This window comes from Protopterus annectens, chromosome 6.part0, assembly GCF_019279795.1.
Source record: "Protopterus annectens isolate FY-2018-M chromosome 6.part0, PAN1.0, whole genome shotgun sequence".
Classification (NCBI taxonomy): domain Eukaryota; kingdom Metazoa; phylum Chordata; order Ceratodontiformes; family Protopteridae; genus Protopterus; species Protopterus annectens.
In genome coordinates, this window is record NC_056737.1 from 1,668,633,638 (window position 1) to 1,668,647,456 (window position 13,819).

The 13,819-nt window shown below is 44.3% G+C and overlaps 1 protein-coding gene across 3 annotated transcripts in view; it reads left to right on the forward strand.

Annotated features, from left to right (window-relative positions):
• FBXO11 (F-box protein 11) overlaps positions 1 to 13,819 on the forward strand; it is a 2,134,039-nt gene that overhangs the window by 993,071 nt on the left and 1,127,149 nt on the right. For all 3 annotated transcript variants that reach the window (XM_044075082.1, XM_044075080.1, XM_044075081.1), the window contains exons 10-11: positions 12,024 to 12,130; positions 12,213 to 12,350. In XM_044075082.1, the coding sequence (XP_043931017.1) occupies positions 12,024 to 12,130; positions 12,213 to 12,350 (245 nt within the window). The remainder of the gene's footprint in view (positions 1 to 12,023; positions 12,131 to 12,212; positions 12,351 to 13,819) is intronic.

Below are 13,819 nucleotides of genomic sequence, written 5' to 3' on the forward strand. Positions count from 1 at the left end.
AAGAAAGAAAAGGACAGTATCAGATTTGAACTTATGTACTCACCATAACTAGACATCTGTGTTTTCCATTTTCATTCTTCCTCAACTTCCCTCCCATCCATCTCCCATCTTTGAATCTTCTGAAGAAACCTGTTGGGATGTTATTGGAACTTAGTTTGTGGTTTGAGCCCTCTCTTCTTTCAGATATTCCTGTTTCTGTCTAGCTGAAGGGTCCTTATCGCAACAGACTCGATCTGAGGTATTGGGAGTGGACAGCGGCCTTATGAGGAGGGGGGAGGAGCTCGAGAGTTGGATCCAAAGTCTAGAGTGTATGTCTGAGTCAGATCTGAGGATTGGATCCGAACCCTTCCAGTTATGAAAGATGAAAGTGGACAACACAGATGCCTAGTTATGTTAAGTAAATAATTTTTAATTTTATATCTTTCTTTTTGAGTTATTCTTTGGTTAGGATAAGTGGAAGTTGCCCAAATGATTTGGATCCATGGCAGGACACATCCTTTGTCTTAAATTACTTCAATAGTTAACATTTCAGTCATCAACTGTCATGGTAAGTTTACTTATACAATTGTACATTCCTGGGGGCATGACTAGACACAGATTCAAAAAAAGTCTTTTTGACTCTGCTTTTTTCATGAATGACTACTTCAGCTTCATAGCACAGGTATGTCACTGAACAAGTTAGTTCTTAATGATACTGGAATGCGTGTTCTCCATACCGATGTTGCCCGTAGCCAGACTGTGCCCAGGGAAGCTCCAGTGGTACTGAAAAAAAATGGTGTTACTGTGCATGCCCTCTTGGTTCCCCCTTTCCCCCTTCCTACCATGTTTCAGTTGAGAACTCTAATAGTTGATGCAAGTAAACGTAAACCTTGGAGTCTCATTCAAATTGGGACCCAGACACCCAGATAGTAACCATGTTCCCCTCAAACACAGATTGTTGAACCCACTCAGGGGGTCTGAGCATCCAGTGTACTTGGGACAGGTTGCAAAAATAGAGAGGAATCTGTTGAAAATTGTGTCTGCTACTGTGGCTAAGGCCTTGAAACAAATTGGGAAACCTAGAATTTTGTACATAATCGCACCACAGTGTTGCCATACTTCCAACAACAAATGAGAGGGGGCACATTCATGCAATCTTTGTGCAGACTAGCCCTGGAGGCAGTCTTGATACTCTGGGTATTCTAAACCTCATCTTAGGACAGCCGATTGACAGATCACCTGCACAGAAGAGCAGTGGGCTCTCATGAATTGATGTTGAGGCATTTTATTGACTTGGTCCACAGATGGGTTTTGCCAGATGTAGACCTTTTTGCTTCTCCAGAAAACCGCTATAAAAATGTTCACAAGGTTATGTCATTGAAGAGCCTGGGCAATTTATCCCATGCTGCCTTTGTCAGCTGTACAGGTCTGTTTCTGTATGCTTTTTCCAGTCTTTCACTTTTGGGTAATGCAAAAGATAATTAAGCAAAAGCCAGACATGCTACTTACAGGTTACCCTTTGATTGAGGCAACACGGGATGTCCTTCTTTTTCTATGTTGCAGTATTCTTAGTGGGGATTCTCTGCCTCAGGTGACCCAAACGTCAGCTCCTATACAAAAGATTAAGCCTGGTTGCTGCAGGACATCACATGTAGGGCCATAAACCTGGGACCTTAAATGTGACATCTGCACACAGAACCTCAGAACTTAATTGCCCAGTCGGACAGTCATGTAGAAAGACCCAAATGATGTCCACAAGAAGAAATGACTACTGCTTCTTTGTGCCCACCCTTTAATATTGGGCTTTAGTTTTATAATAGTTGAAATAGGTTTGACATCTGCAACAACTGGAAAGCTGCAGAAATACCTCACTAAAAGAATCACAGGCCTAAAAACAGATGCCCTATGCTGACTGTCTAAAAAACAAAAAACTCCACCTATAGTCTTTCGCATATCGTCTACTCAGAGGCGATCTCTGCTTAACATACAAGGCCATGTCAAACCCAGAGCTGTTAGACGAGCTACACTTAAAGAAATATCAGTCCCTCAGAGAGACATGCTCCAGGGATGACATTGTCATCATAGTGAACAAAACATGCTGGAAGGATAGGTTCCTGACCCAGAGAGACTCCCCCAGACTCTGGAATAGACTGCCCATACATGTCAAGCAGAGTGCCACTTTGGCAGTCTTCAAAAGGAACCTTGATGATTAGATGGGAAATTCACCCTGGGGATCACATCAGTCGCCCTGCTAGACAGGGGGTCCAGGGCAGTAAATACTGTGGGAAGAAATAGCCAGGGAATTGTTATGGCTAGGCTTGTATAGGCCCTAGGGCTGATAGCCTAGTACCAGCCTATGAAGTGTATTTCTTTAAATTTTTATCGACTATCCTTTTAACATGTTGTGATTGGTTGATGAGCTGTTAATGCACTATTTAAATAATGTGATTTTAGAATTAGACAGTTCTGAAGAAGTCCTGATGTTCAGGACGAAAGCGCTTGACTGATTTTCTTGAATTGTGGATTAAATTTTATAATGTTAAGTTGTCTATCTCGCCTTCATTCTTGCTGGATGGGTTCGGAGCCGACCTCGGCTCCGACTCGGCCACTCTAAAAGCTCGAGAGTTGGTTCCACCGGCTCGAGGCTCCCCTTATATCCCACAATGCTAGGCGTGAGTTACCTCAGATCTCGTTTGCCGCTACAGCGATCGAGGTGCTGGTTTTCTACCGGCTTCTTGGTGAGTAAACTTTCAGTAAAGTTAGTATACTTAAACCCCTTTATTTTTTAATTTTAACTCGTTTCCCTTAGTTTAGTGGAATTCTTCCCCTTTTTTCTCTAAATTCCCGTTTCTTCCCCACAAGAACTTATAAGTTCTTCCCTCGGGCCTTCAGGCCTTTTTCTTCCATTCCCTAGTGGTGTGTGTGTGTTGTTTCTCTTAAATTAAAACCTTTGATAGTTGTTTTATTTTTTGAGTTTAAAAATAAGATAGGGTGTAATCAGTGTGTTTGACTGGGTGTGTGTGATTACACTTTTTTGTCTAAGATGTCTAAAGACACAAAGGTCTCAGGCTTCAAGAAGTGTGATGCGTGCTGTCAGAAAATGTCTCTGACAGACGGTCACACTTCTTGTGTCTACTGCCTGGGGCCTTTGCACCTGCAGGACTCCTGTGCTGTATGCCACGGCTTCAGTCCCAGGGTCCTGCAGGAAAGAAAGAACAAATTGATCCTAAGAGGTTTACTCAAGCCTGAGGATTCCCTCTCTGTCTCTGGGAAGCCCTCCAAGGCTTCTAGGTCCTCGGCTCCAGCTACTGAGCCGAGACCTAAGGCTACTAAACCTCTGCCTACATCGGCTCCGGCTGGAGCCGATGAGTCTCAATCTACAGTTTCTGTGGTTCCCTCTGCTCCGGCTGGAGCCGAGGTGTTAGAAATTCCCTTGTCGGCTCCGACCAGACCTTCGGAGCCGACATCTAGGAAGAGATCTAGGTCACCATCCCTTGGCTCCGTTCATTCGGCTCCAGCATCTCCTCTGCTGTCTGAACGGAGCCATAAATCTCACTCCTCTAGGTCATCGAGGCTGTCGGATCATGACCTTCAGAGGGTAGTGAGTCGACTTCTTAAGTCCGAGGCACTGGCCCAAATGCTTCAGAGCCCGACTCATCAGTCGATGCCTGCCCCTGTCCATCAATATGTTCCTCCTCCGACTCCGTTGAGCTCGGAGCCGGGGCGTTTTGGAACCGAGACTGTGGTAGCGTCGGAGCCGATACAGATGTCTTCGGCTCAGTCGTCGGCTCCGATTTCTTCCTTTGAAGAATCTCGGCACCGGACTTCCCTCGTCGGCTCCGAGGGGGTGAGTGGCATCGGACCCTTGTCCGACCCCGCTCTTCCTCTCGGAGCTTCGGCGCTGGTGAGTTCGGCTCCGACATCGGCCTCGGAGCCATCACTGTCGGTGCCGATGGAGGTTCTCAGCTTCTCGGAGCGGGGACCTCTGGCTCTGCCTGACAGGGGTGCATTCGAGGTCATGCGGAGTGTGTTAGAACCTGGTTCTACTCCACAGTCGGCTCCGTCCGCCCCTCCCTCTACGGTGCCTCAGGTCAAGTCGACTCACTCCCTCATCCCGGACCGCAGAGAGCCAGCTCCTCAGGAATCCCCTGTGGGGATCTCATCCTCTTCCGAGGCCTCTCCTGATTTGGCAGAAGAGCCCCCTCGGTAGAGAAAGTGTAAGAGGAAACACATAGACTCACCTGAGTCCGTCACCTCTGACACAGATTTAGAGGATTCCGAGGGTTCCCCCCGTTCCCCTTCTGAAGATGTCTCATTTGCAGACATTCTAGAAATCCTTAAGCAGAGGGGAAATTGGCCAGCCCTCAACCCTTCGGAGGATGAATCTGTGTACCTTGAGGCGTTTGGCTCTCGCCCTTCCACCTCCTGGGTGTCTCCCCCCTTTGACCCCCTCATGCAGGTGGTAGCAAAAAAGGCTTGGACGGCTCCTGATTCAGTGGACCCCACTCCCAGGAGACCCTCAAAATTCATCACAGCACCAGCAGACAAACAATTTCTGACAAAAGGAGTTTCTGTGGATGCTATGGTGGTTGCTGCTGCCACTAAGAAGGAACTAGCTGATCCTTCAGTGCCTGTCCATCCACCTAACAAGGAATCTAGGTCCATGGACAGGTACGGGAAGCGGATGTTCTCGTCAGCGACCTTTGCAATGCGTTCGCTGAACTATCTATGCCATTTTACTCGTCTTCAAAGGGACTTGATCAAAGAAGCGAGTGATATGTTAAAGGATCCTACAGCTGCGGGGTTTCAAGACAAGATGAACACTCAGCTGGCTACCCTGAACTCCATAGCTAACTCCTCCATGCGCCTCCTTTCGTATGCGGCTGATGGAGCGAGCAGGGCCGCAGGAACAGGAGTGGCCTTACGTAGGCATGCCTGGATGCGGTTATGCAACTTTGCGGACCCCTTTAAAACGTCGATCACTAATTCCCCGTTTGATGGATCATCTCTTTTTGGTCCTCAAGTGAAAGAAACCTTGACTAGGTGCGAGACTGATGGCAAGACTCTTTCTGCCGTCGGAGTCCGTTTTTCTACTCCTCCTAGACCTTACCCCAAGGGCCAGAAAAGTGGGAAAATGTGGTTCCGCAAACAATCTCAAGGGACTTCGCCTGACGCACAGAGTCGGTTCCTCGCCAGAGGCAGAGGGGGGAACAACAATGGTAGACGTCGCCCTAGAGGCAGGGGGGGGTCCGCAGAACCAGGGCAATCGAGAAACTTTCTCAGATAAGCCCTTTCAGCATCCCTGAGGTGTTGCCCGACTGTCCACCTTCAGAGGCAGTCGGGGGAAGATTGTCACTGTACCCAGAAGCCTGGCTATCCCTAACTCGAGACAAGTGGGTACAGTCCATCATTTCCGAAGGCTATTCCATTCCCTTTCTTTGCATTCCAAACCGATCAAAAAAATCCCTTCCAGATGTTCCACCCGCTCAAAGGGATCTTGCAGCTTTGGAAGTTTCAAAACTGCTTGCAAAAAGAGCAATTCAACCAGTTCCAGCAGACCAGCAAGGATCCGGAATCTACTCCAGGTTCTTTTAGTTCCAAAAACAGGGGACTGGAGACCAATTTTGGATCTCAGTATCTTGAACAAGTCAGTCAAGAAAACACGATTTCGGATGGTCACGCTACAGTCCATCCTTCCCCTATTGGGAAGAAAAAACTGGATGTGCTCTATAGACCTTCAGGATGCGTACTATCATATAAAAATGAACAGACGCTCCAGAAGATTTCTCCGCTTCAGGCTGGGAACCAGTCATTTTCAATTCAGAGCCCTGCCCTTTGGACTCACCACTGCCCCCCGGGTGTTTACCAAATGTATGGCAGTGGTAGCTTCTCACCTGAGACGTCAAGGATTCCAGGTGTTTCCATATTTGGACGACTGGCTCCTTACAGCTCCCACCAAGCATCTTCTTCTAACAGCCAGGGACTACACCTTTCGCACTTGTCGAAATTTAGGCATTTCAATAAATTTCGAAAAGTCTGTTTTGTCGCCTTGTCGTACTATTACCTTCATAGGCGCAAATCTAGACACAATCAACATGTCTGCGAGACTAACAGATCAGAGAATAACAGACATACACAAAATGGTCTCGCTCCTCTTCAGCAGCAACAGAATCAAAGCCAGGTTAGTTCTGAAAGTATTGGGGATTATGGCGGCTGCCATACCTCTGCTTCCATTAGCCAGATTCCACATGAGAATCCTTCAATGGATGCTCTTCACGCAATGGTCGTACCAGCAACTTCCAATGTCTCACACCATTATAATCACACAAACATGCAGAAATCATCTTCTGTGGTGGATGTCTTCCCCTCAGCTCTTATTGGGAAGACCCTTTGTTCCTCCCCCTCCGGTTGCTACACTGACAATGGACGCCTCCCTGATCGGGTGGGGGGGGCATTATCAGGGCAGAACTTTCCAGGGCACATGGCAACCAGAAGAATGCCACTTGCACATAAATGTTCTAGAGATGAGAGCAGTGCTTTTAGCGTTGCAAGCCCTTCAAGACTCTCTTCCCTTGGGAACGATAGCAATCCAGACGGACAATATGTCTGTAGTGTGGTATATCAACAAACAAGGTGGAACCAGGTCCTACCCCCTGTGTCGAGAAGCACTTAGACTGTGGCAATGGGCGATTTCTTCTCAGCGGTTTCTGATAGCAACGCACATCCCCAGGAAGTCCAATCAAATCGCGGACAAGTTGAGCAGAGCTATCCTCATGCCTCACGAGTGGTCTCTGAAAGACTCTGTTGTGAGAGAAATTTTTCTCAAGTGGGGTCAGCCTTGCTGCGACCTTTTTGCTACTCCCCAAAACAGCAAGTGCAGAGATTATTTCACCCTATTCCCGTTACCAGGCCAACCCAGCAGAGACGCTCTAGTCCAAGTTTGGCCCCGGGGACTTCTGTATGCATTTCCTCCCTTCCCACTAATCTCTCAAGTGATACAGAAAGCTATCGCTCAGAAGGCTTCATTGATCCTCATTGCTCCATACTGGCCTCGACAGGTTTGGTTCCCTTTTTTACATCAGTTTCTGTTGGAGCGACCTTGGCATCTGGACCTAGTTCCAGATCTTTTGATCCATCAGTCGGGTCAGTTACATCGCTCCCTCCCCTCTCTGAACCTCACTGCTTGGTTCCTCCAGTTCCAACCTTAGCCAGGCTTCCTCAAATATCTCACTCTGTTCGAGATATTTTGATAGCTTCCCATAAATCTTCCACTTGAAAGATTTATTTGAGTAAGTGGAAACGTTTCGCCTATTGGGCTCAAGGAAGGGACATAGATCCTTTCACTGCTTCCATCCAAATGGTCCTTGATTTTCTAGCTGAACTCTTCCATGCAGGTTCATCTCCCTCTACTCTTAAAGTTCAATTGGCAGCTATTTCTAACTTTCATGTGGGCATTTCAGAGTCTGCCATAATGTCCCACAAACTTTGCAAAGCCTTTTTGAAAGGAGTTTTTCTACTCAGACCTCCTATAAGAAATCCTCCTCCTCCTTGGGACCTAAATTTAGTTCTTAGTTCTTTGATTCTTCCCCCTTTCGAACCTGCAGCCTCCTGTTCTTTAAAATTACTATCATGGAAGACTCTCTTTCTAGTAGCTATTACTTCAGCTAGAAGAGTTTCAGAACTTCATGCACTCAGCTGCCGACCTCCTTATCTGTTGTTCCATAAGGACAGAGTATCTTTACGAACCAATCCGTCCTTCTTACCAAAAATAGCCTCCTCGGCTAACCTAAATCAAAACATTGACCTCCCGGTGTTTTTTCCAGAATATTCTAACAGATCTGAACAAAGATTGCATTGGCTAGATGTTCATCGTCAGTTAAGGTACTATTTGGATAGAACAAAACAATTCAGAAAATCTGACCAGCTGTTCGTCTCTTATGCAGAAGGCAGAAAGGGACTTTCAGTTTCAAAGGTATCATTATCCAGATGGCTAACATCTCTGATCTCCCTTGTTTATGAAATCAGACACCAAAGGCTGCCTAGCAAACCTAAAGCCCATTCTACCAGAGCCTTGGCTACTTCTATAGCTTTCCAAGATAGACTGCCTATTGACACCATTTGTGCAGCGGCTACTTGGGCTACTCCTCACACTTTCATTTCTCATTATAAGCTGGATTTAGCCTCTAGACATAGAGCTAACTTTGGTTCCACTGTTCTCAAGAGTCTGTTCCGTTAGGCCACCCGGGACAAGGTGCTAGGGACGCGGTCCCATCCAGCAAGAATGAAGGCGAGATAGACAACTTAACATATAGAAGTTATGTTCTTACCATAACGTTCCATGTTAGTTGTCTTCTTCTCGCCTTCTTCTTGCGTCCCACCCTCCTTCCCCCTAGCCTGGACAGACCTAGAGGAGTTTTGATTGTGACCTCTCTTTCTACCACCTCTATACTTTAGGTATATGCTCTGCTGTGCATATTTCCTGGATCAGGATGTAGGTCACCCTTCTCTTCTCCCTTGTTTATAGAGGTGGACTTTGTTACTAGTTATTCTATTACTGTTATAGGCTGGGCCTAGCTTACAAACGAGATCTGAGGTAACTCACGCCTAGCATTGTGGGATATAAGGGGAGCCTCGAGCCGGTGGAACCAACTCTCGAGCTTTTAGAGTGGCCGAGTCGGAGCCGAGGTCGGCTCCGAACCCATCCAGCAAGAAGAAGGCGAGAAGACGACAACTAACATGGAACGTTATGGTAAGAACATAACTTCTATTTTGTGAAGCTCCATGGACTGTGTTTTTTCAGTTACAAGTATCCGAGTGCAGTTTTATTCTGAGTTGTGGTTGGGCAGTCGTAAACACAGTCTTGTTCTAAGATAGGTTCTTACTGCAACTGTACTTTCTTGCTGAAGCCAAGTTTCTACCACTTTGAAAGTAGTGATCCTTAATGGGCAGTATTGCGAATAATCTGCAAGTTTAAGAATTTTTACCTCTGATTGCCTTACTGGGGTTTCTTTAAACTTGACATGACAGAAATAAACCTTGGCTCAAGTATTCAGTTATTAACTTTATAGAGAACACCAGTCATATTAGAACAGAGTTTCAAAGTGGATAATTCTAGTCATTCATATTATGTTACCAAAAGGCAGGTTAGTTGACTGATATTGGAACTAATTTTGATAATGGTATAGCTGCTTCAACTGTTGCTTGCAGTCAGGTTCTTCTCATGGACATCTTAATACTGCCACATAGAAAATAGCTCATATAATTGTATAGTATTTTTTTTTTTTTTACATTCAAGACAGGGCAGGTACTAAATGTGGCACTGAGATTTCCAGTTAACTTAATTAATGGTTTGCTGGTTATAGTCTGCACAAGTTGTTTCCATGGTGTAGAAGATTGAAATCTTGATCACAGTACATATGACTCAATATAGATTAGCATTTTAGGCAGTGGCAGGCCTAGCCATGAAGAAGTGAGAGTTAACAGCTGATGCAAGCATATGCATTCTGGGAGGAGGGTGTGATACACTAACACCTGCGGGTTAGACCACTGCATGTATACTCCATGTGAAGAATGCTGAATGTGGAGAGCAAGCCTGCTAAGGAAAACAGTGCCTCTCTGGTTAAACGTAGGTGGTGTGTAGAATTGTGCATCTGTGTGAGAGCTTAGCATAGCAGTTGTTATGCCGTGTCTGTCAGCCTTCAACAGAGGGGTTAGGAGCAGAAGAAAAAATGCCTGCTGACTTCTCTGTTAGTTAGAATCCATATTTGATTGATTGACTGCAGGAGTGCTGGATGGGCTGGGCCAGGGAGGATGGGTGTTAGTAACTGCTGGTTGCTCGCCCATCCTGGGGGGAAGGGAGGTGGCTGCATCTGTCAACTTGCAGTACATAGTGGTAGCACTAGATGTTACACCTGCATAGGTTGAACCTGCTGAGCAGATGCTGCCAAGGAGTGCATCATAGTGCAGCCTGGAGAATAGATGTGTGAAGACATATGCACACCGAGATAAGCAGCACTTGTAGAGCTTGTGGAAGCTGCCTTAGGATGTTAAAAGTGTGAGACGTCCTTGCTTGCTGCTGCCTGGTTCTATTGTCTCTCCGTGAAATTAATGGCTTAATGAAGACTTTCAGCCAAGGAACGCTTGGGATGTAGGGCCATTGCTCTGGCTGGTAGGTACTTGGCTGCCTTTGCAAGCGAGGATTGAATGGATCAGTGAGGCAAAGGAAAAGGAGCCATTGGGCAAGACCCAGCCATGGACCAAGAGGGATCTCTGTATCCCATAGGATTATTTCCTGTGCTCCATGATTCTTGTCTTCTGTGCCCAATATTACCTGCACACTAGGAAACAGGAGGGTGCAATTCAGATGTTTGTCACCTGTTACATTATTGCAGACAACAGAAACAGGCTTATCTAAACCAGCAGGCTGCTGTGCACAATACTTCCCTCAACCAGTTACCCCAGGTAGACACGGAAATATTGCATGTTGAAGGGCACAGTGGTGACATGACCTTGTGCTGCACAGCAGTAGCATGCACACCTTAGCAGGGAACCATGCAACACTCTGTTTCCAAAGTTTAGAATGCGAATAGAGATTTGGTATGGACTAGTCTAAGTCAGTTAGCAACGCTGCACTGAAATGTGGGACTAATATATGTTCTTGTGTATGCAGTGGAACTTCTGTTTTTAACTGGAAGATGCTGTCTACTGAATTGTTGGCTTGCCAGTAGTCTCTGCATTTTCTGAGACATGAACAAGGCTGACACTCTCCTGGTTTGTGTAGTTTTCTGCTTTCTTATGGATCAAATGTATCTGTAGTGTTCATTTGTTTATGTGATTGGCATTTGGCCAGCTTGGGCTGCAAGCTGTACAGCTTTGGACAGCTAGTGTTTTCTGTGGCGGTTGTCTGATAGCAGAGATGCTACCACACATTATGCCTTTAGGAAGCATATGGGTTTGCCATCATGGAAAGATTTGCTAATGGACAAAATGAGAATACAAAATGTTTGCTTAAGTTGTGCTTTGAGAGGTTTTCTGTCTAAGTCACAGTTACTGACTATGCAGTGTCATTCTGTGATGCATATTTCCAGAGAATTGTGATGCCATGACTATAAGAAGTGCAGAAAGCAATATCTGAAAAGGGAAAGGTTATTTTAGTTTGAGGAAGTGTTATAGGGGGCATACATTTATTTAGCTTGGACTTTGAAGTGAAATTTGATTAGCTGTCTGACAGGCTCTGAAACCCAGATGTATGAAGCAGCAGTTCCATTGTTTAGTACTGAAGTCTTTGCCATCCCTGGGACTCTGTTATGATAACTCAATGAAAAGAGCTGTTGGCATACATTTTGCAGGTCTGAATGATTAATACTTGCAAACTAAACTGAGTTTTAATAGTGCTGCTGAAAGAAAAATAAGTTTATAGTTAGATAATGGTAAAATGTTTTTCCTTTAAGTGATTGCTACTCATTGAAGTATTTATGTACGTGCTTTGTGGTTGATGTGGGTAGCTGTGTTTGCATGTGTACATCATGTGATAGGTTGGGCTCTTGTACTGGATACGTTTCTGTAGCTTACCCCTTTAGTGCCAGGATGTTGGATTAAGTAGGTGGTAAGAATGAAAGTTCATCTGTTGTGTGTACACACACACACACACACACACACACACACACACACAGATGCATATTAGTCTTTATCCAACATGGCACTTTTTATAACCTTGTTTTTCATCACAACAGCATCTCAGTGATGCGTTCATGGTACTGGCGAGTGTAGAGACATAAAAGTTAATTTAGCTTTGGAATTTGTAGACATTAAAACAAAATCTGTCAAAACGTGAACTTTTCTGTATGTGTGCATGCACATGGTATGCAAGTCTGTATTTACAGACTTTTTTTGTGTAATATGTTTAGACACGAGAGACATTTTTAGTGGTACATCCTTTGTTTTAGTTTTGCTCTCAGTGTTAGATGTTGTATAAATGGTTATTTTGCATTGGTTTAATCTGTTTAAATGTGCCTTTTACATAGATTCTGTGTTTTATCTTTCAGTTGGTTCTGCAGTATGTGTTAGTGGTCAAGGTGCAGGCCCCACCATCAAACATTGCAACATTAGTGACTGTGAAAATGTTGGTTTGTATATAACAGATCATGCACAGGTAAACTGATGTTTTTACTCAGCATGTTCAATTTTGAGTTTAAGTTCAGTACTTTAGCTGTATTTTTTTTTTTTTACTGTAGGGAATATATGAAGATAATGAGATTTCCAATAATGCTTTAGCAGGAATATGGGTTAAAAACCATGGGAATCCTATTATCCGACGGAATCACATTCATCATGGACGTGATGTTGGTGTGTTTACCTTCGATCATGGCATGGTAAGGTTTTGTCTAGGTAATAGTTGGTGGCAAAAAAAAGATTTTTGAGTTATGACATTTGGAGGTCTTCACTTTTTTTGTGCTTCACAGATTTATTTAATGGATGTTATTTGCTTCACGTAACATGTATACCTTCATGTTCCACAGTTTAAACTTGGCTGTCTCTCATGGTTTTCTGGTAACCCTTGACATCTGTCCCTACCAAGCCAGTACTCTGAATACCAAATGTATGTGTGGGGGTGGGGTAAAGGGTAGAGCACTTTGCTGACTGCAGACTGTTTAACCCGATTTGTTTAAAAGCTCTTGGTTCTTTCAGTGTAGCAGGACTATTACAGGTGTCACATTAGTAGAGTATTTTATGATTATGGATCCATTCTTTATTTATGCTGACAGTCTGAAGTAGACAAGATAACAGTTTTGGAGTTTGGGCAGCTATGCTTAGAGTTTATAGAAGTTATCATAAGCTGTTGAACTCAATTCAGAATGTTCTTTTCATTTGTAGAAGGATAAGATGCACTGTTTTGAGATGCTAATATAGTATGCACAATATTAACTGTGATTGTATTATTTTTATTTCCTGGTCTATTTCCAAAGCACTTAATTTGTCAAAAGATAGCTTGGAGTACAATAAAATAAACAAACAGCTTATTAAGTTTGGAGCACCGTTGACAGCATCAGCGTTCCAAGCATAATATCAAACATATCTCACAGAAGCACAAGTTAGAAAAGAAAATTAACATGAACTTGAATCTTGTGAAAGTTATTTCAGGTTTAACCTGTATGTAACCACTTATCTCAGTTCAGCTGATTTTTAGTTAACACACAGCCTGTGAAATGTATGATTTTAGAATTAAAGAAACACTTTTCTCCCCTCTGGGCAGTTTAGATTTAATTTATTTTGTTAACGTGTTAATTAAACCTGTCAGAAAGGGATGCACCTACAGTGGGCTGTGGTATAGTCCCTACTTTCCAGGCCAGTTAACACACTTAACCAGGCATTCATTTCAAGTCCTGACCTCCAGCGTGGCTGCAAATGATATGTAGTCCCACTGGTGTAATCCATACAGCCACCATGGACCAGCGGTTAGACATGGCTGTGTAGTGTGCCAGTATTAGGCAGATGATGGTCACTCTTGTCAATCCTGGGAGAAAGGACATGAAATGCCTCTGCTTAGCCAAAAAGCCCTTTTCTTCCCCAAGAAGGTGATTGCTGGCAGTTCTGGGTCTGTTTCTTCAGGAATTAAAGAACAAAAAGCTAAACATATGGCTTCTGTTTCAGTGACACTGGATAGGAGTAATTTGTTGGCCTTACCTCCAGGTTTACTGCAGGCTCTTGGCTTTTCTTATGTGGCTGATTCTGTTAAAAGGAAAACGGATTCTTCTTTTTCTTAAGAGATTAGAGTTTGAAACTCAAAGTAGTGTGAAGGGACAGATTCAGATTCTGAAAATAGTCATAGTGAAGGATTTTT